Below are 25,968 nucleotides of genomic sequence, written 5' to 3'. Positions count from 1 at the left end.
GCAATAAAAGCAGCCTTTCCCTAAAGAGAATCATCAGCTATCTAACTGCATTTCCTTTCTGAAACAGAGATCAGCTGCTGTACAAGAAAGCACAAAAGACATTACAAAACAGCCTTCACACAATGAAAGCGTCTTCCTAATTCTCTATAATTAGAATGACTTTTGAACGAGAAACAGTCTGTACAATTTGTGCAGCCTGGGAGACTTCCTGCTCCAAGGAGCTATGAAATAATAACCTAAAGTGGGCTGCATCAAACCTTCCCCTGCAGAATTAATTTTATCTCCTGGACATCAGCGGGAGTTTTGTGATGGGTTCATAGGGTATGTGGGCAGAGGGGAACACTGTGGTAACACAGTTTGCTCTCTATGTAACAGATGATGAGGCAGATCCACAAATTTTCACACCTAGACAATTTCTGGTAGAGCAAGACGTACTCTTTTCGTCTCCAGTGTTTTCCTTTGGCTTCCTTCTCCCCCTGGTGCCAGTTGCATATGCTGCGTTGGTCCCAAATCCAAATGCTGACTGATGCCAGCTAACAGGGAGACGTTTCCTGCTGAAATGCTACTCAGTTTGCATCAAGGTTGGAGCCACTGAAAACTTTGTTTGCTGAATTGTGTTTACACCACCATTTATAGGGAATGGGAGGAAATCACACTGTTGTTTCACAACATGTATTACTCAATGTTTATTAAAAGCAGGCTATTTCACCCATTCCTTAAAGGCAGTTTAACCTATTTATATAAATATCTTATAAAATTAAAAAATCCACAGTTAATAGATGTTTTAGTATGTTGAATTAATGCCAGATGTCAAATGTAAATAATGATTGTACTTATCTTGCCCAAAACATGAGAGAGGCTTGTGATTTTTATTATTTAACCTACTAGATGAATTCTATAAATATGTGGCAATATCGTAGTCTAGGACAATGTAATTATATTAAAGAAAAGCTTTAGTTGCTAAGAATTGTATTAGCCCATTGGAGTGGTAAGTGGTAGGAAACTTGACTGAAAATACCTTTGACTATTTGAACTTTGTACTTTGTTTATTGTATTTGACTAATTACCCAGTCTAACAAGTGCTCATTTTTCCTTTGGAACAAAAGATTCTGATGAAGGGTATTTCTAATAATGAGTCCATGAAGATAATTGTTTTTTTTTAAATCTGGCCCCATTTGGAATACCCACTGATTTTAATGGGACATAGGGAAATGAGTACTAATTCTGTTTCTTCTGATACCCACCAGTAACTACTTGAGTGCAAGAACTGCTTAGATACACAAATAATTTATGAGAATCAAAACACATAGACAAGGCACAGTTCAAACTAAGTCTGCAAAGTACTTGTAAATTATGCTGCAAATGATGTATTAGCTTCTGCAACTTCCAGAGCAACGACAGTGGATGCTCTACATTATGAGACCTATTTAATGACTATTTTACACTTTGCTGCAGATCTGGCATTGGCTTAATCATAGAATCACAAAATCAGCTAGGCTGGAATAGACTTATAAGATCATTGAGTTCAACCATCACCCCAGGACTGCCAAGACCATGTCACTAAACCATGTCAGTAAGGGCCTCAGCTACAGGGTATTTGAACACTGCCAGGGACAGTGATTCCATCACTCCCCTGGGAAACCTGTTCCAATGCCTGACCACCCTCTTGGCAAACAAACTTTTATTAACAGTCTAAACTTCCCTAGCACAACTTGAGGCCCTTACCTCTTGTCATACCTCTTGTTACTTCTGAGAAGAGGCCAACCCACCTTCTCACTACAACATCCTTTCAGGAAGTTGTAGAGAGTGATAAAGTCTCCCTTAAGCCTCCTTTTCTCCAGGCTAAACAGCCCTTGTCCCCTCAGCTGCTCTTCATCAGACTTGTTCTCCAGACCCTTCAACAGCTCCGTTGCCCTTTTCTGGACCCGCTCCAGCACCTCAATGTCTCTCTTGTAGTGAGGGGCCCAAAACTAAACACAGGATTCCAGGTGTGGCCTCACCAGTGCCAAGTACAGGAGGACGATCATTGCCCTTGCCCTGATATTTCTGATACAAGCCAAGATGCTTTTGGCCTTCTCGGCCACCTGTGCACAAGCTGGCTCATGTTTAGCAGCTCTCAGTCAACCCCCAGGTCCTTTTCTGCCAAGCAGCTTTCCAGCCAGTCTTCCCAAAGCCTGTAGTGTTGCATGGGGTTGAAGTAGCCCAAGTGCTTTTACTCACCACATATGTGGTAACCCTTCTCTTCAAATAAAAAATTCTCCCTCCCACCTCCAGGGTCTAATAACCTCATTTTCATGTAAATGGAGTAGAAGGTGGAGATAAGAAAGGGGGTCACAATGAAGCTCCTTAGAGGAATGTCATCCTAAATTTATTCAACATTTGATTTCCTTAGACTTCCCTTTTCAGTTTTTCTTAATGTCTTTGACTTTTGCTCTCCCAATGTAAATACAAATCTTATGGATCTTTAAAATTCAAAACACCATGGAAATTTTCACTAAGACTTTATTACTACACATTGCCAAGGACATCAGATTCACAGACAAATGTTTGTGTCACTGTTTTAACGGGCCCATTATTTCCCATCTCACCCACCATGATTCAGTTCTGGAAGTAGGTTTCAGGGCTCCTTGAGAGACTCCATATTATGAAGTCTGCCTTTTGTATAGAATAGTTATCACAGTCTGTCCAAGCAAGCAGAACTCCAGCTGGAAAAGCAAATACACTATGTGGTGGATAATAAAAAAAGAGATGCTTAATAGTACACTTTTGAAGTAGTCTATTTGCTATATAAGGCTAAATAACTTAAAACCAAAAATCATCTGCTCCACTGCTCCTTGTACTTGCTCTCTCTCTGCTTTTTAACCGCAACATGTCCATGACACTGCGTGCATAAACGTCTCGCAAATTAACATTGATGTTTGAATCGCTGGATGAGCTCTTCATGAGTTTCTTTAAAGCTTCACGCTGCCTAAGAGCGGCTTCTTTTATCTTCAGTGTAAAGTAACAGGCAGAAAAACGGTCATTTATTATAGCTATTGGCAAAGCCAAAACCAGTATTCCTGACAGTATACATATAAAGGCTACCACCTTACCAATGGTAGTGTCTGGTCTAATGTCACCATAACCAACAGTTGTCATGGAAGTTGTTGCCCACCACCAAGCACCAGGTACACTTGTGAAAGTTGTGCCTGGCACACCTTGCTCAACGAAGTATTCCACAGTAGAAAATATAGAGATTCCTACAGAGAGGAAAAGCAGCAGAAGGCCAACCTCCTCATAGCACTGTGCGATAGTCATTCCAAGAGACCGCAAGCCTGAAAGACAATAAATGCTGTCAGTATAGGTTGATTCATGTAGCTGTCATCATAACTTCGCAAAACATCTCTTATTTAAAAGATGCCTTGTGTTTTTCTTTGACTGTTTGTGAACATGATTTAAGAAAAAGGTGTGCTGCTCTCAGTGCTACTGGGAAAATGTGGAAGAACTAGATTAAAATGACTGAACCACTGACATCACCTGTGTTTCCTTAATATAGAGCATAAAAATTCTTCTAATTGCTTACTGTTTGTACTACATACACATATAATTTAGGAAAACTAATCAATATTTAGTAACTGGCTATAACAGAAGAATCTGTCGTAGTTTTTAATAAGTTATCTAAATAGCCATTTAAAAGCAGAGTAAAAACACCTGCTCCCTTGAATGTGCCAAGCTCCTGTTTTCCAGCCGTTATCGGATTTTTCTCTTGGACCAAACAACCTCCAGTTACCCAATTCATTTTTCTAGGTCAGTGCTTAGAGCCTAGTTCAGTCAATTAGTAACTTTTTTTTTTTGCTAAGAACTGTTCTTAATCCTCATATAGTTCTCACAACCTCTCCTCGACATGTCTTCCCCCCAGAACCTATCAATATCTTTAACTGTAGACGTCAAAGCAGTATTTCAGCAGCAGGTGCACTTGTGCCAAAACCAGACTGCAAAGCCTCCCAATGAAAACATGATATTCTGTTAATTCACCTATATCAGTAGTATCACCCGTGGGTTGCCAAGGGAGCTCATGGGCAGCTGGCTACTCTACATAGACCCCCCCATTCTTTCTAGAACTGCTGCTTCAAGACTAGACTGCCTGACAAAGCAAGCAGGAAGGTAAATACAATAACAGTGCAATAGATAAATGTTGCACACATAAAGAAAGATAACAGGGTACCAATTCAGCTGAGACACATGGGAGACTGAAATTATCTTTTGAATCACAAGTGACTTTGTATTGTTTTTTAACACTGTTTAAAATGTGCTTTCTTTAATAAATGAAAAAACCCACAATGTTTATGAATTACCCTTCCCGGGGTAGACTTCTAACTAAACTAGCATTTGCAAAATAGCTTACTGAACTCTGCCTCTGCTTGCAGAATTCATATCATGAGTGCAATAAGCAATTCGATTTGCTCTTTGTTCCTCATTCTCAATCTACAAGATGTTAAGAATTTCATCTTGCTTTTGGATTTCTTCTCTCCTTCAGGTCTAATGGGCTTTAAAGGCTTTTTTTTTTTTTTTTTTGTATGTACAGTGAACAATGGAAGTACACCCCAGAATCTGTAGGATTTTTCCTTTTTTAATATTCTACCAACTCCAGTTAAAGACTTGCCCATATCCAGGTTCTATGTTACTATAACTACGATCTGTTGGTTAGAATGTTTATTATAATGATATAGTTTAAATCTGCAATGGGAATAAAATATATCAGTGTATTTTTTTCTCTTAATATGACTGCCTCCACATTTTGGATATGCATTAATATTCGTGGTGCAAAAGCTTTGTGAGACAACTGCAAGGATCCAGATCAAACTCTCATCTTCCAAGGAAGTTATTACCATCCATTGCCCTGTAAAACTTCCTCCTGAACAGGGTAGAAGAGTAAGTCCTTTCAGATGATTTAGAAAGAAGGTACTCTAAATTACCTGCATAGCACTTCTCTTCAAAGAATAACTGACTGCTATAAAAGACAGGGTTTGCTCTTTATGCTGAATCCTGAGAATACTATAGCTAAAGAATTTGCAAAAAGCAGGCTAAAGAAAGGAGGAACTTGGAATTGACTGCTAACTCCTTGTATCACATTGATGAAATCTTCAGTAAAAGAATTTTTCCTATATTAATTATTCTGACTGTTCAGGAGTCTGATTTCTGATTTGGTATTTTTAAATTATTCTTAGTACTATTATCCTCATCTAAAACAAAAATACATCTCTTCATGTCTTCAGATGAAGTCAGAAGACATTTTTAGACAAACCTATGAATCAGACAAGTTACTGGTCTCCACAGCTCATCCTAAGTGGGAATCAGTTGATGTATTCAAACAAATAATATGTTCTGCCGTATCATTTTGTAAGTTTTTTAAATGTATCTGAGCCCTAGCCCACAGCCAAACTAGGGCTGTCCTAGCACAGATACCAAAGCAAGCCTTATTACTTCTGTTTACACACAGCGTTTAAATCATCCTAAATCTTTTGCACTAAAACGCTGAAGTTTCGATTTTTCATGTCTCCAGAGGCATCTCATACTGACATACACCACAGCCTTCTCTCAAACATGTGCCCACTGCTATCACAAGATGCTCAAACCCTCTTCTCAAGGAGTCAATCCATAAGTGCTTCCCAGAGGAAGCACGGCTTCATGCAAAACATGGCCCCAGGAGGAAGGTAACAGCTGAGGAGCATTAGAGAATGCGAGAAATGCAGGTTCAGCTCTCAGCTATTCTTGGAGCCACTCAAATCCACATTTTTGATAGCTCAGAAGAGTGGTTTCACCCTCTAGCTATACATTTTCTGGATATTGGTAGTACTGATTTCTCAGTTGTTCTTTGATGAAGTATAGCACTTTGCATAAATAATTACATACACCAAACTAGCCCAGGTGCTTCTAGGCATTGTATCCCCCCTATTAGCTGGGTTCAGCTTTCAAAGGGGCAGAAATGATTCTTTCATTTCTTTTTCTGTCCTCCCCCACAAAAAGGGTATCCATTTCTTTAAAGTGAAGGAAAGAACTGGTATGTTTTTTCCTAACTCCTTTCTGCCCTGTCAGCTAGGTTGCTGCTGTGATCCCAGCTTTGTATGGGTCTGCAGAGATGTTCTCCTTGTGACTGTGAACACCCCTATTTGATGAAAGAGGAGCTGGTGTTTGCAGGCATGAATTTTCACACCTCTTCTGATCTTGCACTCCTCTTGCCAGGAGCAGTTCATGAAGCTTTGTCTGGTGTGAGAGTGCAGAAATCAGACAGAAGCATCGCTGGGAGGTAGCTTTGAACTGGCAGATCCAAGCCAAGAGAGTGGAAGAGTTGCAAGAGCCACCCTGAACTCTGGGGTTTATAAGGACTGCCTAGGTATGTGCAAGGAGGATGGTCTCTGTGTATGGTACTTATGAGGTTCATTGTGTTATTAGCAGGTGTGGTTAAGGATGTATTTAAAACCACGTTAACAGAACTGTTTTGCAACATACCTCTAGTGGTCAGAAACAGGGCTTCAGATCTGAGAGTCTATTTTGCTGTTTCGATTTATTATGGCTGTGTTTCATCTTAGTAGCAGCATCTCCTCTGACAGGAGATTGAAACAGTGACTTTCTACATTCCAATTATACAGTTCTGATTTAGTGTTCTGGGCCTAAGTGGATAGCCACTGAACTACCAAAGAAGCAAGCACAGTGACAGTAAAGCAGCTCTGGATGGTTTAAATAGATATGTAGGTAGCTCCTTGCATGTTGAAACTGGCACTCTGGTTCTAGTAGAAAGATGATAGCTCACTTCCAGATTAGGAGACTAAATTTTTATATAATTAATTAACATGTACCTAGTCTGGAATGACTAAACTCAACATTAATGGCAGTCAATATTGCGATATAAATTGTGGAAATATTTTAATGACTTTAAGAATAAATAGACACAAAAGTTTAGACTATCCCTGAAAGTTAATCTACCTGAAGTTAACAGTTGTTATACAAACATCTGAAAGATCTGGTTTCAAATTGATAGAAAGAGCCATAGTACTGAGTTTCATGAACTCATTCTGTAACAGTAAAATCCAATAAACTGGAAACCTTGTAACATACTTTTGGATCACTTTTTTGTAATTCAGCACAAAAGTGCCTTGATGAGTTCAAATCTTTTTATTTTCAAAACACAATTAGAGGAATGAATTCACATTGCAGCTACCAACAAAAGTCTGTAGCAGCCTTTCTTGAAAAAAAAAAGAAAACAAAAACAAAAAAACCAAACATCAGCAGACTCTGCAAATGTTATAATAAAGCAAAACAAACTCATTGACACACTGAACCATTACAAGCTTCCTTTCAACCGCTTTCTAAGAGACAGTTATGCATCAGTAATCTAGGGTAGGCGAGCAAGATTAGGATACTTCCCAAACCACTATGATTATGTTCAGCAGCATTAAAGCTACTTGCTGCCACTAGTAGGCAGGTTCACTGCCCTTCAGTGGAAACAAAACTAGAGACACATTCTGCTGCTGTGTGCACACTGTAATGCCTGCCAAAATAGGGCCAGTTCACAAAGAAGGTGGAGATGCATCTCCAAAAAACTGAGAGGCATCAACCCATTCCTGCTTCATGGCAGGAAATCCTGGAAGGGTATGTCAAGTGCCATGTAAGAACAATCATCTCTATCTTGAGAACAGGCTAATATTGCAGGATGGAGACAATGGTTTACTATTAGGATCCTATTTGTCAAAGCTCCAAATGTTGGCTGAACATTTCTCCTGTCAAATTCAGCACCATGTTCAGCATTGATTTAAGTGGGAACATAATTAAATAATATGAAAATGCCAAGCACTGGACAACATCATGGCATGGAGAGGGTGTGGTGGCAATACAGCTTTTATTCTTTCATACACCAGGCATGCACATGCCATGAAGTTGTAATAAAGATGAAGGAAACGCAAGGGGAAATGCAACACCTTCCAATCATTTCCAGCTTCCTCTGATAAATTCCCACTAGAAAACATAACCTTTTATACCTTCCTTTCACCACTTGAAAGAGTGTACAAAGATGTGAGTGTTCTCAGGAATGCACTTCATCTTCCACCCTATCCCTCCTTGCTGTTCATCCTCTGTCTACTGACCTGTCAGGAGTGCTTGGACATGACAGGCCCCACACCAGTGGTGAGCACTGACTGAATCTGACACTGCTGCTCTGTGCTGCACCTACGTCCAACTCAGCAAGCAGCCCCCAGCTGTGCTCCACATGCCACAGAGATACCACTGTGTTCAATGGGACCTTAGAGCCCCTGAAGCCACTGTTCGGTAAGACTCAGTTTAAACAGTTTTCTTGAAGCATTCTTTACCATGGTTGTTTTCAGGATCTATGATGTAGACAAAATCATGACATATTTCCTTGCAAATACTTTTCAACAAAACAAATTATGATAGGTAATTATAAAATGTCATTAGTGGGCCTTTGATAATATAAAAATGTGGCCTAACGATCTGCTTCTTTCCTTGGTTCACCCCTAATAAAATCAACTCAAACACATGCTTGTAAATTTATGACCTTGTGAATGACTGGTGGATGATTTACAGCACGCAACTTCGGGGCCCCTTTTTGCAAATATTCTATGCAAATATACACTGGCTCTATGAAGAGCTAAAATTTATTGGAGAAGGCCGCTGCCACTCAATTATCAATGTCCAAAAGTAAGTTTTTCACAAGCAATTACTGCTAACAGATTGGGTAAAAAAGCTTAGGCAGAAAAGCACAGAGGATGGAGAACCATGCCCAGGAACAACTGCTGCAGGGAGCAAAACCAAATAGTACCACTGCCATAGCTGAAAGTACCTGTTGAATGTCTTCCCAGCTTCAACATCCGCAGGGCTCTGAGCAGCCTCAGCACTTGCACAATGCGCCCCACGTTCTCCAGTTCTTGCGAGCTCTCCCCCCCACACAGGCTCTCCACCAGCAGGGTGATGTAGAAAGGTAAAATAGCAAGGAGGTCTATGATGTTTGCCACACTCCTTAGAAAGCGACACCGATCCCGTGCACACAGGAACCGCAGAACAAACTCCACTGTAAACCATGCAATGCACAGGTACTCTAGGGCATCCAGTAATGGTGGTGCCAGCCAGCTCAGTTCTACTGAAATCAAAGCCATGTTGGCTATAGACACAACAACAAAAACCATGGACAGAGTGCCAAAAGTCCTGGCTGCTGCAGAGGAGCCAGGCTTTTCCAAAACTTCCCAAAGTTTCTGTCTAACATTGGGACAGAGACTACCAGAAAAGTCAACTTCTTCATCTTGGGCATCCAGTTCTTCTGCATCTTTCTTGATGTCTAAGGCTTCACTCAGCTCCTTCCTCCTGAAGTACCTGCCAAGGACATTCCACACCCCCCCCCCACCCCCCCCCCCGAGACGTTTAATACCAGTATGCAAATGTTTTCCTTATCCTCTACCATGCAAGGCAAAAGAATACATGTTAAAGTTTACCTTATGTGAGCTCAGAAAACCCTCATATCAAGCATATGATTGAAGATACTGAGACCCTGTAGCATGTTTCCACTGCCCTCATATTCTATTCCCCCATTTCACGTCAGTGACAGTTTATATGCACAGAGTAATTTTATTCTGATAGCGTGTTATTTATATGGATCATGTTGACTATAGTAGCCTGCTGCACAACTAACACGCATTCTTGCAAGCAATCCAGGCACAACCAGACCTTCTGTTTCTAAATTGTTCTCAACTTAGAATCATAGAATCAGAGAATAGTTAGGGTTGAAAAGGACGTTAAGATCATCAAGTTCCAAACCCCCTGCCATGGGCAGGGACGCCTTGAACTAAACCATCTCACCCAAAGCTCTGTCCAACCTGGCCTTGAACACTACCAAGGATGAAGCATTCACAACTTCCTTGGGCAACCCATTCCAGTGCCCCACCAACCTCACAGTAAAGAACTTCCTCCTTTTATCTAACCTAATCTTCCCCTGTTTAAGTTTTAACCTGTTAACCCTTGTCCTATCACTACAGTCCCTAATGAAGAGTCCCTCCCCAGCATCCCTATAGGCCCCCTTCAGATACTGGAAGGCTGCTATGAGGTCTCCACGCAGCCTTCTCTTCTCCAGGCTGAACAGCCCCAACTTTCTCAGCCTGTCTTCACACAGGAGGTGCTCCAGTCCCCTCATCATCCTTGTGGCCCTGCTCTGGACTTGTTCCAACAGTTCCATGTCCTTTTTATGTTGAGGACACCAGAACTGTACACAATACTCCAAGTGAGGTCTCACAAGAGCAGAGTAGAGCAGAGGGGCAGGATCACCCCCTTCGACCTGCTAGTCACGCTCCTTTTGATGCAGCCCAGGATACGGTTGGCTTCCTGGGCTGCAAGCGCACACTGAAGCCAGCTCATGTTAAGTTTCTCATCGGCCAACACCCCTAAGTCCTTCTCCATAGGGCTGCTCTGAATCTCTTCTCTGGCCAACCTGTAGCTGTGCCTGGGATTGCTCCCATCCAGGTGTAACTTTATTAACTATATCCCATTTTTATTACATCTGTATGCATTTGCAAAACTAAAAGGAAAGGCATCATAAAAACCATGCAGTTCATAGATGAATTTCTGATCAATACACACAAAGATGGCAAGCTTTCTTTCTTTAAATATATGGGTCCTCACACAATCAAGCACACAAGCATCTGTGCTGAGTAAAACTTGCAGATTGTAAATACATACTTGAGTGTTTTGTTAGAGCAATAGTATGTTTACAGAACAATTTCATGAAACAAAATCCATTCCCAAAGCACACTAAAAAAATCCTTTTCTTTTGTATCTGTTTTTCTTGACTGCTGCAAGTCTCAAACAGGCTATGCCATTTTGCTTTTGTTTGATATACAGTTACTCCTGCATATGCCAAAGAGGTCTGTAGCTCTTTTTACCACCAAAGAAGTGAGAGCTTTCAGTTACATCTACCAGGGAAGGAAGAAAGGGATGAAAACTAGGACCCAACTTTTTCAGCCACAGAACTGGACCATGCTAGAGTAAGGTAACCGTAGTATCCTTTGCAGTGGGGCTGCTTTTTGGTTTCTTTCTAATAATTTTGGCATAACCCCTTTGGATAAATAGCAGTTGCACTCTTTAGATAATTCATTTCTTCAATACTAATCAGAAACAAACCAGTAACACTAAAAATGGTGGGAAAAAATAAATTAACCACAAATGGAATATACAGCAACATCCTGGGGGTGGTTCAGTGGAAATCCACCTCACTCCTAGTTTGCTTGTTAAAATTTGCCTCCAGTGAGCCATGTTCCGGCTGCTGCTGCCCCCTCCCTGTAAGCTGCGACATCCATGTGCAATGCTTCCCATCACGGCTCCTCCTGGAGCCTTGCCACCCACACTCAGCCTGCCAGGTGACCACCCCCCTCCTGCCTCTCCAGCTTGGATCTAGAAATCCTCCAGAATGGAAACTGGGGGTGGGGAGGCTCAAAACCTACCCAGCACTGTGCCTGACTCCACATCCAACCCCTATAACTATGGTAACCTCAAACTGGATGACTGAATGGACATCTCCCCTTTCACAACCTTTGTCATTTCTGGCATTGTCCTTTTCAAACATTTTGAGCTTCCAGGGCCGGTACAGGGCAACCCAGATCCAGGTCCTGTTAGGGTCTCACTATCTTTACCCCACTGTCAACCTTCCCCTCAGCAATGGTCAATGAGGACATCACCCATCACATCTGCTCCCATTTTTACACCCATCCACCTCTAGACCAGGATTCAGGGCTGAACTCCCCACTTTTGAGTGCACTTCTCCCAATACTCTGCTACCCTACCTACCCCTACTACTGGATCTCTCACCTGAGCATCCCTGCATGCAAGCCAATGCCGAGTTCACCCATCCCACAATCCAGCGCGTCACATCTTCCCACAACTCACCGGTCTCTGCAGCAGGAATCAATGCTGAGCTCATCCAGACCCCAGTACTGGATCTCTTGCAGGAAGGAGAGTGCACAAAGCTGCTCCATCACATGCAGCCTCCCTGTCTGGTAGTAATTCAGAATGTAATGAAATGCCTGTGAGCTCCGGTCAAAGAAATATTCATTCTCCACGAGGTTGGCATCATCACAGAGCTCAAGGAGGGCAGAGGCCACATCCCGGGCAGCAGAGACCACTACAGCCAGTTTGCCAAGACGGGTGTCAGGGTAGCAAGACAAAGTTTGCTGGGACATCACAAAGCGGCTGCCTCCTACATTGATAGTAAAGCAGTCCAAAGAAGGGATGACCTTCTGGAGTAGGGGCCCCTGCTCTTCTTCACTGTTGAAAACACTGGAGCCCAGGGAACCCAGGGATGTGCTACTCCCCGATTCCTCCAGGGATGCTTGGGAAGAAAGAGACATGCAGCAGGGAGGCGACTTCATCCTGTAGCTGCCAGCAGCAGCCCACACTCTCCTGGATCGAAAACACAACAAAGCTGCACAGAAGACTGCCCTGGGGGGTGTGGGGCTGGGCTAGAAATGCATGACTTCTCTTTGGCTATCGTCCCAGCGACACCTCACCGTGCCCTCTTTCTCCGAACGACGCCTCCATCAGAGCGGAGGTCAGGCCGGGTGCGGAACAGCCCGGCGCTGCTGGCACCTGCGGGTACAGAGGGAACAGCGGTAAACAGGCGGCCTCACCCCGCGCCGTCCGCCCCGGCAGCCATCGGGCAGCGCCGGCACCACCGGCCCCGCCGCTGCCGCGCCCGTCCCCAGCGCTGGGGAGGAACCAGGGCAGCACGACGCGGAGCACCGCACACGGGAACGCCGGCGTCAGCGGGGCCACCCGCCCCCCCGACAGCGGCCCCCTCTCGGCCCGGCCCCACAGCTCCGTTCACAGCCCCGGGGCACCCTTCTACGCCCGCCCCAGCGCTCCGTGCCCGCAGCTGAGGCCGAAGTTGCGCCCCTCAGCACCCGCCGCGGCCGAGCCCCTGGGAGCGGTGCCGCCCCTCGTCCAGCCCGGCCGCTCCCCGCCGCCGCCCCACCTTACCTGCCCGCCGCCCAGCTGCACCGCCCGCAGCCGGGCGCCGGCCACCGCCGTCTCCTCGCAGGCAGTCCTTGCCCGCTCTCGGCTCCAAACTTCAGTGCAGCGCCGGCGCGCCTCCATGGCCGGTCATGTGCTGCGGGGGGCAGGCGGCAGCGGGGCGGGGCGGGCCACCGCCTTCCCGCCGCGGGGTCCAGCGCATCCGCTCGGGCGCCGCTGGACCCCTGCGAGGAGGGCGCAGCCGGGAGCACGGGCAGGGAGTGGGGCTTTACTCCCGGGACAAACCAAATCCAAAGCAAACTTCGCCGCACGAGTTCCCAGGCGGCTCTGAAGCCGCCCCCCTTTAATATACGTAAAACCAAACACGTTTCTAAATAGGTAGCGTACCCCCGCGCACGGAACTCCCACGACCACAAGCCTGAAGTCACTCAAGTAAAACAGTCGTTGTAAAGGCCAGCCGACGTACGTGAGAGAGCCTGTTTTAACTTAGCTGCAGTCAACTTGCTTTTCAAAACACCGGAATATCTCTGGCACTGTCCTGTGCTGACTTTGTAGATCCACAGTGCGAGAGTTAGGTTCACACTCCTTACTACGTTTCCTCTTCTATGAAACAGTTATTTCTGACAAATTTAAAGTGTTCTTTACTGTGAGGGTGTTGAGGCACTGAACAGGCTGCCAAAGGAAATTGTGAATGCTCCATCCCTGGCACAGTTCAAGGCTAGGTTGGACCGGACTTTGAGCAATCTGGTCTAGTGGAAGGGGTCCCTGCCCATGGCAGGGGTCTGGAACTAGACAATGTTAAGGTTCTTTCCAGCCCAAACCATTCTGCGACTCTATGATTCTACTTACTTTTGCAAATTTAGATTGGATATAAGGAGGAAATTCTTTCCTGTTAGGGTGGTGAGGCGCTGGAATAGATTGCCCAGGGAGGTTGTGAATGCTCCATCCCTGGCAGTGTTCAAGACCAGGATGCATGAGGCCTTGGGTGATATGGTTTAGTGTGAGGTGTCCCTGCCCATAGCAAGGGGGTTGAAACTTGATGATCTTAAGGTCCTTTCCAACCCTAACTATTCTATGATTCTATGATTCTATAAATTTGCATTTTCTGCCACCTCTTACTCCTCGCCAGGGTGGGTGGCTGCTGTGCTGCAGTGGTGCCTGACAGGAGGGGAAGTCCCTGTAGCATGTAAAATGTGGCTCTGTGTGTCATGCCACCATTTTTTTATCCCCCATCACTTGTTGCATACATCTGTGTCTAACATTTATTACACAGAGGTCTCTCTTTTGGATACCAGTGATCTTCCATATTTTATGTGAAGATTAGCTGAACATTTACTGTATTGCAGCGATGCAAAACCAGCAGCACTCTCTACTCAACACTTGCTAATTTAGAAATCTGCTCTGGGTGGCGGGTGGCAAAAACATTCACCGATCAGAGAGAATCCGGAGGAGAACAGCAAGGGTGGGGTTTGGAACTTATGGCCCGAGAAGAAAAGATGGGGGGGGGAGGATAGCTACAGTGGAGGGAAATGGGCATTGTACAGTCTTCAGATATGTAAAAGGCTGCTCTCAAAGATGAAGGATGTACTCTGTCCTCCTTGGCCACGTTGGAGAGGTTTAGAGACATAATGGGGTTGAATGACAGGAAGGACATTTAGAGTAGCCATTAAGAAGGATCTGGGGAAGCCATGGAGGAGGAGGTCATCTGGGACATTGGCCTGTTGTTGGTCATGAAAGAGCTGACGGGTCAGGATCTGTCAGAAATAGCGGAAGTGTCCCTTTTCTGAGGCAGGCTGGAAGGGTTAGATGACCTCCTGGGACCCCTTCCAGCTCTATAATTATGCATTTCAAGTATGTCATAAAGAAAAATAATTTCTTATTGGCACTGACATTCTACTTCTGTTTCAAAAAATCAAATTAAATTCAATGAATAAACACAAAAATGTGAATTCATTTTCCGTCAAAACTATCAGCAGCTGCTGTTGTGCAGGGAGCTTTCGGGTATAGGTCATTTTCAGTCCAGGATCACCATTTAGGAATGAAGTCCCTTTGACGGATAGCACTTAAGCCAGCACTTAATTAAAAGTAACAATTAAAAAAAATCATTAAGACTGTCAGTAAGATCAATTCATTAAGGTCATCAATGAGAAGTAAGTACCTCAAAACAGCAAGATGCCTTACTGAGTGTGATAGACCCATAATTGTTCAGTTATTAAACTACTCACTCAACCTCTTTTCAGATTCCTCTTTTCTACAGCCATTCCTTCCATCAGCCGGAAGGACTTTCTCAGTCATATTTTCTCCATTAGAAGGGAGATCAGACACTCCCTTTCCCTCCCCCTCATTCAAGGGGTGGATATCCTGTTAATCCAGATCATAGAATCATAGAATAGTTAGGGTTAGAAAGGACCTTAAGATCATCTAGTTCCAACCCCCATGCCATAGGCAGGGACACCTCACACTAGACTATGTTGCTCAAGGCTCTGTGTTTCTAAGAACCTGACAAAAAGTTTTAATTTTGCCTAGTCAAAATGAGGATCTAATTCACAGCATCATTAGAACTGTAAATAATTTGTTCTTAAAATACTCCAATGTATAATTTTCAGCATGTCTAAGACTTTGAGAGACAACGTTCAGTTCTCTGCTTACCTGTGTCTTTTTTTTATGGAATAATGACTGTATATGGGTATATTTACGTCACTTCAAAGTTGTTTTTTTTTTTGTCTGATCATCAACTGTTCAAGCTAGAATGTTTTCGTCAACATGCTGGGGGAAAGCCAGGAGTTAAGTTTATGCTTTCTCATATTTTTGTGAACTTAATATGCATTCTTCAAGCTCACCTCTCACTGCAGGAATGCAACATCAACAACAAACTTGCACAGTATCTGTAGTGTCCATAATGTCAATTCACATCACCACGATTAAACAGGAGATCTGCACATGATATACTATCTTACTTCTGACTTCTGATTTTCTGATAGTTGTAAGTTTAGATTTTCATTTAAAAAAAATAAATTAGAAAACAGTTCAGAAAAATTATTTTCAAATGTGCCTATAAAATAAAGCTGGAACCCTTGAAGGAAATGAGAAAAATGTTTTACAGTAGAAAGGCTCAAAAATGGAGAATTCATTTTTCTGCCACTAGAGACACAAGAAGCAGGGACTACTGGTGCATTGTTCATTTTCTGGGGAACACTTAAAGGATCATTCTGCTCATTGTTTCTGCTCATTTGTACATGAGGAACCAAAGCAACAGCTTTCATGATTTTATCATTCTCTTGGCAAACCCACTCTGTATTCTTACACCACTGGAGTAGAGGTAAAAACTAATATAACAGTACAAAGACAGTCATTTAGTCTTACTCACTTTGCAGTGAAGTACAGCTGCTGCAGTGAACCACGGACGTTTTCAAGACAGTTTGGCTCATGGAGTTTCTAATGTTGGATAGAACCGTGCTTGCGTGGTTCAGAGATGTGGTTGAAACCAAAGGGGTTATACAGTACTGCTTTCTCATGTCAGGAGTAACAACTGAATGATAGTGACTTCTGACCAAATTACTGTCTTTGTCAGTGCCCCACCTCATATCTCCCTGGTATGATACCTCTGACTGAAATAACAGATTTCATTATTTCAAGAGACAGTACAAAAAGTTTTTGCTGGAGTGCTGAAATATGAGTTGCAACCCAGTATGTCTGTTGTGGGAGTTGAAAAATTTGCTTCAGCAGAAAGCCAGCTGTTACAAAAATCTCTTTTATAATATGTTTTCCTGATCTTCTGTACTCGTCATGTTGAAAACTATGATTTTATGGCAACTGTGTAGTCACTTTTTCCAGGTGAAATACTATGATATACAGGAAAAAGCCAGGATGCGCAGGTCCCAACATTTGACCTTATCTTTTCAAGTAGCCTTGACTCTCTTCTCACAGCAGTACTGCTTCACAATCAACTGATTTTAAGTTATTGGGATTTGTGACACATTATATTTCCAAATTTTTAAAATGCTTTGATTTCATGTATTACTCTGTATTTGGAATGTAAAATTGGATCCTATGAGGTAGAATAAAGGGGAAAAGTTAGGAAAAAAATTGTGTTATGTAGGATGTATCTAGTGGGAACTTTCCCCAGGAGCATCTTCATGATTTCCAGCAGCCCAGGGACTTGATGAGCATGGAGTCTTAAGATGTTTAACGTTTCATGATGCTGCAAATGCATTTTTGAGCTCATTTCTCCTTCAGTGTTGATAGCATGTTGTGCAAGGTTCTCCACAATTTAACTGTGCACAGAGTGAAAGATATCATACAGTTTTGCCAAGCCTTCCTTTGTTCTGGCACTGTGACTGCTGAATAATGGGGTCCTCTTCATGCTGCCAGAACCATTCATGATTTTAGTGACATCTGCCATACAGTAGTTTCTACTGAAGTAGTCAGTTTTAATTATGTATTTTAAAGTTTTTTCACATGGATCCAAGCTTTGTGAGTAATAATCACTTCAAGGGTTAAAACTAATGGATGCTGGCAGTTCCAGTATTTGTCACAAATCTTGGACAAGGTGCAAGCCATTGAGCCCTGAGCTCCACTGTGTTCAACACTAGACATAATCTGCATCATAAGCTCAATTCCCTTGATACAGATCAAGAATCACTTCCTTCAAATGACAGTGGTACTGGCTAGATCCTCTGCTGAATCTTCTCAGTTAGTGTGAAGCAGTGCTCTTTGGGAGCAGTTGTGGTTCCTTTACAGTCTAGTTATCTGAAGTCTTCTGTCCTTCTTTCATATAGTCTGGGAGCTGCCGTAACCTCGCTTTTGCAATAACAGGTGAGTAAAGATGAAACCTAGAAATTCTCTAGACAGCTCTCTGCTGTTTCCTTTGGCAGGCAAAATAAGAGCTTATTAGAACAGCCTTATCCCCTCCAGGGATATTCTGCTTTTCTTATAGAAACAGTCCAGCCGAAACCAGCCAGATCTCACTTACTTTAAGCTAGCTGTATAGAACAGACAGATCAGAAGAAGACACTCAGTTTTGTCTACATTGTGTGAAAACAGTTTGAGAGAGTAGGGAATCAGGGCTATGTTAAGAAAGCTGTTTTCAGTATCTTTGAACACTACCCACTTGCCGACCCTATTTATTTTCTTGCCTTTTACAATGTGGTAGGAAGTAAAAAAAGAGTAGCTGGGGAGGTAGTTCTGTAGAGCAACTTACACATATGAGCAGTTTTATTTTCAAAGTAAGGGCTAACTTTGCATCCACCAGCTGCATAGGAAAGCAAGTTGTAATAGAAATGGGCTTTAATATATAAAGCTGATTTTAGTAAACAGCATGTCTAATGCTAGGATGAATGTTACTTTCATTTTTATTAGACTGGTGAAGGGGATTAATAAGAATTTTCAGATTTTAATTTTAGCTGCATTATGCCAAATGCTCCAAAGTCCTCAGAGATGAATAAAAGACATGCAGTCAGAACTGATTGTCGACCTACCTAATACATTTTTAGGAGGTATTACTCTGTTCTTCTATTACTGAACAGTTACAACCCCGCAATGCCAAGAAAGATTACGTACAAATATCAAGAAGAAGAATACTTCTCTTTAAATAGGGCTATGTTTTGTTACTCTGAAGGAAAGCTCCAATGACTTAGTATCCAAAATAATGCCTTATTCAAAAGAAGTTCTAAAATAGATCAAAGAAAGTGAAGTCATTCAACACGTGGTTGTTTAAATCAGTCAAACTGAGATTTAAATCCATATTATCAGAGACAGAATCAAATTCTCTACAGCAAAAACTTTTTTTTTTTTTAATGTTAAATGCATGCAATCTATGTGCTATTTCTGCTGCTATTCTGGCTCAGGATAACTTGTTTTATTCAACAGCTAAGCTCACTGCTTGATCAGACAACTAGCAAAGCTTTTGGTCTTTTTTTAAATAAACTTAAAATTGCTTCTTCTTCAGATGAAATCTTATCATTTGGCCAATGGCAGTTCCCTTCTGCCAGCAATTCAAGTATACTTTGCAGCTTTTTAACCCATTTTTGTATTCATCCTTTCCTGTGGTCTGTTCCAATGATTACTTTTTACTGTTTGTGTTTCACAGAATCATGAGGGTTGGAACGGACCTTGGAGATCATCTGATCCAAACCCTCTGCCAAGGCAGGGCTCCTTCAGTTGTTTCTCCTGTTCTAATTTACCACACAAACTTTTGCTTCTCTTCAAGACTACTCGTACCTTATTTCTATAGCTGCATCTATAATGAGTTGCAAATGCTTACTTTAGTGCACTTTATTCTGCTGGTCTCTAATCAACAGTGGAAGAACCCAGATGGACAATCTTTTGGGTCCCTTGGGAATTTCAAACCAGTGTCAGTTCTGACTGCTCTTATCCAAGGACAGTTCCCGTGTATAAACTGACATCATTAATGTTAACAACACCTCAACGCATTTTCTCAAGTTGTACCATTTGTTTATAAATTATAAAGAAAGTGTACTATGTCTGGTTGGCATGGAATTAATTTTCTTCAAAGCATCCCATATGGTGCTGTATCTTAGTTTTGTGACCAAAATGGTGTTGGTAACACAGGGATGTTTAGGTAAGGCTGGACAGTACTTCTACAGCATCACCACCTTCTCTGTTTCTCACTCTGGCCTGCAAGGAGTAGGCTGAGAGTGGGCAAGAGGCTGAAAGGGTCAGCTGAGCTAAACTGATTTACTCCATAATGTATGATGTTGCGCTCAGTGGTAAGACTGAAAGACTGAGGCGGGGGAGGTCTTTTGAAAGTAGCTGTTTCTTCAAGGCTGGTAGGGCATCTGTCTGCTGGTGAGAGATTGCCTTTGCATCCCTTGTTTTTTGTTTGTTTGTTTTCTTTCCCCTTCCCTTATTAAATTGTCTTTATCTTGGCCCATAAGTTTTTCTTGCTTTTGCCCTTCCTATTCTCTTCCGCATCCCACTGTGGGGAAATAAGCAAACATCTCGATGGGAGCTTAACTGCCAGTTGGGTGGTGTGCTGCTGCAGCATTGTAATTGATTAGTAAAAAACAAAATATGTGGAACATGTAAAATTCGCTACTTCCTTCAGAACATAAAAATCTTGCACAGCTGTTACGATTTTTTTACACAGCACTGACTTTCAGATGACTCTTCATTGTTCTCTTATGATGAGAAAAAATCACTTCTATAAGCCACATTTTATGAAAAGACCTTTGTATGCAGGTGAATTCAGAGACACTCTAAGCAGAAACATCTTGCAAAGGATTATGCATATGTTTAACTTCATGAAATTTGTTATCTGACTTCAAGGTAATTCTTTACTTAGTTGAATAGCTGGGAAGGGAAGAGGGAATTGTTCAAGAAAAATCATATATTTGGGGACTTTGTCGTTTATTAGGGTGCAAACAGGAAGGAGCCAGGCTCTTTTCATAAAATCATAGAACCATAGAATCATAGGGTGGTTTAGGCAGCAAGGAACCTTAAAGATCATCTAGTCCAACCCTCCTGCCCATATTTCAAAGCACTGTCCAACCTGATCTTGGAACACTTCTGGTGATGTGGCATCCACAGCTTCTCTGGACAGCCCTTATCTTCTTTAGCTTAAAGTGGTTACCCCTTGTCCATTTCTGCAGGCCTTGGTAAAAGTTCTCTTTCTTTCTTTCTTTCTTTCTCTTTCTACAAGCCTCATTTAAGTATTACAGGGTTGCAGTAATGTGTTCCTGAAGCCTTTTCTTCTCCAGGCTAAACGCCCCTAACTGTCTCAGCCTTTCTTCATAGGGCAGGTGGTCCAGCCCTCTGATCTTTTTCATGGCTCTCCTCTGGACCTGCTAGAGCAGGTCCCCATCTGCGTTGTGCTGGGGGCCACAGCAATGAAAGCAGTACTCCAAGTGGAGTCTTAGGGGAGTGAAATAGAGGAGGAGAATCATAGAATGGTTTGGGTTGTAAGGGACCTGTAAAGGTCATCTAGTACAACCCCCGTGCAATGAGCAGGGACATATTCAACTAGATGAGGTTGCTCAGAATCACCTCCCTTGATTTGCTTGTCTTGATGCAGCCCAGAATACAGTTGACATTCTGGGCTGCAAGTGCACTCTTACCTAACTTTTCATTCACTAATATTCTCAAGTCTTTCTCTGTAATGCTCCTTTCAATCCATTCATCCCCCAGTCTGCACTGATACTGGGGATTGCCCCAACCCAGGTGCAGGATCTTACACTTGGCCTTGTTGAACGTCATGAGGTTGACAAGGGCCTTCTCAAGCAGCAGCATCCCATCCCCCAGTTTTGCCAACTCACTTGGTTTTATCTGCAGACTTGCTTAGGGTGACTTGCTCCCACTGTCTATGTCGTTATTAAAGATACTGAACAGTACCCATCCTAGTGGTGTCTGGTGACAGAACCAGAGGCAATGGGCACAAACTGAAACACTTCAGGAGGTTCTGTCTGAGCATCAGGAAACCCTTTTTTACTGTGGTCCTGACTGAGCCCTGGAAAAGGTTGCCCAGGAAGGTTGTGGAGTCTCCCTTCTTAGAGACATTAAAAAACAGACACAGTCCTGGGCAACTAGTCCTCTTTGAGCAGGGAGGTTAGAGCAGATATGCTACAGAGGTCCCTTCCAATCTCAGCCTTTCTGTGTCTAATTTTGAGTACAATAAATAAATAACAGATAGCAAAAAATATGTGATTGGCCCTTCACTTTTAAGCAAAGAATCTGTGAGGATCCTCAGAAGTGAAGGCTCTTTGACAAATTTCTATTATCAGTTATCTTCTCAATAGCACACTTTAGCAGAAATGGAAGACAATGCTCTTTTAAATTTTAAACTTCTCTCAGGCAATATGTCCATACTGTTCAAAGAATTTGTGAATGTTCACTGTGTTATGCAACACATCATGACCTTCTGGTGGCATACCAGATAAAAAAATTATCCTTTTTTTTTTTTTTGTAAGATTTAATTTTGCCTTTATTTTTTCTATTTACAAAGGATAGAAAGTATAACAGCCTACAGCAAGAATATCTTTAAAAGTGATGTGATCAATTCCAGCCTATTAAGAATATTACTTATGCATATAAATCAGTAGCAATCTCTGAGCAATAGTTAGTATAGAAAATAATTAATTACATTTTGTTAAGAATTTGGATAACATTGGCAAGGTATCAGCATTGCAGCTACCTCAGGAAACTTCAAAATATTGAGTCAGTCAGGAAACTTGTTTATTGTAATAACACATATTTCTGCTCTAAAATAAAAAGATCCAATACATCTATCCATGTACTTAACAATTCCATTTACATTACTGGGCAGGAATAATAGCTGGGCATCCAATACCAAACAGGAGAACCAGAAGAGGCATGTCTTCATACAAAAAAAACCATCATCATGGAAATAACTTTAGATGATTTTATGCAGTGCAAAAGAGAAACATGTTCAGGCAGCTTGATCTCTGCTGCTGTTCTTTGCTGAACTTAAGCAGGGTTTCTTTGCCTCACAATCCTAGTTTGTTTTATATACTGAATAATTTCCTTCAGTAAATAATGCAAAAATCCTATACTTGGTGTAGTATTTAAGGTGTCCATTCACCATCTTTTTATTTTTTATTTAAATTTACTAGCTAGCCTCACATGTAGCCTGTAGAAAGAACAATTAATTTTGTAACAGGAATTGCTATTACATGCAAATTGAATTTCTGTGGATGTGACTGACTTAGTCTCATACTTGACATGCATAGGGCATGCATAGGCCATGCATAGTTGGCCAACTTTGTCTGCCTATAAAAAGCAGAGGTTTCTTTGCCCTGCCACTCACCTTTAGCCTCTTCAGCCAAAGAGAAATAGGAGCTTCAAAGAAGCAATTCATTGTTTTATATACCTCTAGTCTAGGAAGGGATGAATCACACCTGACAAAGGTCCCTGGTGGCAAGGGAAGGCTAGACAATGGCTAGACTGACTCCAGATTATTTTACATTTTTTGTACTTTTTTATGTTTTTGTAAAAACAAAATAATTCTTTACTACTTAAATCAATGTAGTTTTTAGTTCTTGCTTACCAACACAATCATTTATTGTGAGTGTATCACACACTTATTGTAATATTTATGAAAATGCTTTGTATTTTATAAATTACATCATTTGTCCTGGATGTCACAAAATCTTTTACAAATTAAATATTTAGTTAATTCTTACAACATCACTGTGAAATAGGTAAGTGCCATTATACATTGTGACAGTTAATTTCTGCCATGTTTAACTGAGCTGTACCACCCTCGTGCTTCCAGGTGACTGAATATTTAGAGGGATCTGGGTCATATAGGACTGCTTGATAAAATACTGACCTTCTTGGGGGAGTCACTGCTCCTGGGTGCATAGAAGAAAATGTGTGTTGTCTGACTTCTTAGCTCATGCACCAGAGTTTATTTGTGCTGGGTGAGGTAACCCTGTCTTACAGAGAGCTTTGGGAATGCAATTCTGAGAAAACTTCTGTGGACAGAAACAGTCCTTGTTCCTCAATTTTGGTCTGTTGGATTTGTATAAATAATATCTCATTAACTAGCCATATCAAATTTTCCAATGTTTTCAACTAGATCAACAGTGTGACCTGAATGCTCACTGGAACCGTTCCCTTGTTTCATACACTATGACATACATACCTATGACATACATACCTGACTGTGGGTGCAGGTACTAATGTTGTTTCATAGTATTTATTTTATAAGAGAATACTGGGTTCTAAATAATCTGGTCACATCTTATTATATCTGAGGAGTAATAAGCAATCGTGATAATTTCTGTTCAATAGCTAGAACCCACGTTCTTTATTGTAGGCTTTACTGTGAAGAATAAATCATTTCACAGATGATTCCCACACAGCATTAGTAACTTGAATGCATGTAGCAAGAGGAAATAATGGCATGTAAGCAAATGTATGAAAGTAATCACCTCAAACTTCCATAAAGCTAGATATGTTAGTATTGATTGCTCTCAGAAACAGTATTCCAATTACAGTTGCTTCAGTGTCAATATCTTTGGTGTTCACTTATTAAAACTCCATCAGGCAATGTTTTTATAGATGTCAGTATATGTATGTTTATGGGTATGAGCCTGTCAGAAAAAATCTGTTTAATGTCTCCAATTTTTGTAAATCTTTCACTGTTGTCAGACAGAATTTCCTAGGGATGGTGATGGGTGTGCTGACTGATTTCACGTCTTTCAGGTTGCATGAGACTTGGTATAGCTTTGATCAAACATGTAATGTTTGCAAATAAATGAGAATTCATAATCTATCATACTCCAGGAAGTCTCCTTAGTTAGCATTAATAATTAATTCAGAGATGACAGTCCTAAATGGCTAAAAACTCAGGGTTTGGGTTCAACAGTTTACAAAGGAGTTTTGCAACACTGACTGATTCTTTGCTTGATTTTGACTTTTAGGGTTCTAAAGCCTGTGGGGTATTAGGGATAGTGGTGAAAGGAAATGCATTAATTTCACAGAAGGTTTATCTTGATCTGAAACTTGTTAGCCAGATTTTGTAGGTTTATAAAGCATTTAAAATACATTACTAAACTTTTGGAGATCTCTGTCTGGCAATTTTATGCATGAAGCTTGGTTAAATGTCCATTTAAGAAGTCAAGGAGTAATTTGCTTAGATGTACAATGTGCTTCTGCTTCTTGGCCTTCTCTTGCTGCCTTGGGGAAGCATGGATTTTTTTATACATTTTGCATCATATCATATTTTAGTGTGAGGTGTTCCTGCCCATGGGAGGGGGGTTGGAACTAGATGATCTTAAGGTCCTTTCCTACCCAAACTATTCTATGATTCTATGACTTTATCATATCTGCTAGTCCTAAGAAGGTATCTCAGGTACCCCTAGGAATATCTAATAACAGCAGACATGCACTTAAAAAGTTAAGTGCAAAATATCCATGTTAAAGGAATTCAAATACCTTATAGTTAAATGAGTAAAATTTCATATATAAAAAGTCAAGCCGCAAGCAAGTCTCATCTAAGGTTAATTAATAATTTTGCCCTACCTAAAACTTTTCCTTGAAATTAAAGCATTACTTTTACTGAAGCAATTCCTTTCCAGGAGTTTTCAGTCCTTTTCTTGGTTGTGAGGTATCAGCCCCACCTAGTGAATGATCAATGAATTTTTAAAATACAGCATGCCAGAAGAGTTATAAGTAAATGCTCTTTTTTTTTTTTTTTTTTTTTCCTGGGCTATTTATTCTGTTTCTTCTCCTAAAGACCTCGGTGACTTTATTTCACTGAAGCAGTACATAAAATATACTAGCAGAGATGAAATCAGAGATAAGCTCAATGGTTTGCTCACACATGTTACAAGATCAGTTATAACCATCAACAGTTTTAGCATGTGGTATGATTCAGAGTACAAGCAGCATCACAGCAGTACAAGTTTTGGAGCACAAAAGAGAGAAAGATTATTCCTGTGTTTTACAAAGTTGTCAAAGAGAAAAATGTGCTTACCTGTTAACTACATCACCTAATCAGGTAGTTATTCTGTAATCAGTGCACTGAAATATAATTGGGGAGCAAAGTAGCATAAGCAAGTTTAAAGGCCCTGGGACAGATTCTTGGAATAAATTGGAATAATATTGAATAAATTAGAATAAGCTTCTTCATCTTGAAGCATTTCTTTTATGTATCTGGGAATATGGCCTGCTAATACTTGAAGGAAAGGTCTTGCTGATAGCAAACAATTGTTTCTGCTGTTCCACCCAAACAGTTTATATGCCTTTTGAAGACTTTAAAACAGCATGGGTTTGAGTTTCATTTAGCTTAAATTTAAATTGAACAACTCTTTTTTTTTTTCTTTTTCTTTTACTCCAATTTAATCTTGTATGGCAGCAGAATAGTTTAGAACATTGTCGTGGTTTAAACCCAGTCAGACAGCTTGTTCACTCACTTCCCCCCCGCTTCTTGCTCTCCCCCTACTCCTGGAGGGATGAAGAGGAGAATCAAAAAGAATGCAACTC

At 41.5% G+C, this 25,968-nt stretch overlaps 1 protein-coding gene across 3 annotated transcripts; it reads right to left on the bottom strand.

Moving 5' to 3' along the window:
• Nucleotides 1-2,484: 2,484 nt before the first annotated feature.
• KCNV1 (potassium voltage-gated channel modifier subfamily V member 1) lies at nt 2,485-13,177 on the bottom strand. 3 transcript variants are annotated; one of them, XM_061447849.1, is made up of 4 exons: nt 13,009-13,177; nt 11,920-12,026; nt 8,834-9,360; nt 2,485-3,314 (listed from the first exon to the last, which is right to left on the bottom strand). In XM_061447849.1, exons 1-4 carry the CDS (start codon nt 13,123-13,125, stop codon nt 2,803-2,805), a joined length of 1,263 nt encoding a protein of 420 aa, XP_061303833.1. In that variant the 5' UTR covers nt 13,126-13,177; the 3' UTR covers nt 2,485-2,802. The 3 variants fall into 3 exon arrangements, with proteins under 3 accessions (XP_061303833.1, XP_061303831.1, XP_061303832.1); XM_061447847.1 differs by having other exon boundaries at nt 11,920-12,618; nt 13,009-13,139; XM_061447848.1 differs by having other exon boundaries at nt 11,920-12,432; nt 13,009-13,135.
• Between the last annotated feature and the right edge of the window lie 12,791 nt (nt 13,178-25,968).

This window comes from Pezoporus flaviventris, unplaced genomic scaffold (assembly GCF_033815535.1).
Source record: "Pezoporus flaviventris isolate CSIRO_AGI_PZ_B2104156 unplaced genomic scaffold, CSIRO_AGI_Pfla_v1 ptg000007l, whole genome shotgun sequence".
Taxonomy (NCBI): Eukaryota; Metazoa; Chordata; class Aves; order Psittaciformes; family Psittacidae; genus Pezoporus; species Pezoporus flaviventris.
Note: the sequence above shows the minus strand (reverse complement) of the source record. Positions and strands in the feature narration are given on the sequence as shown.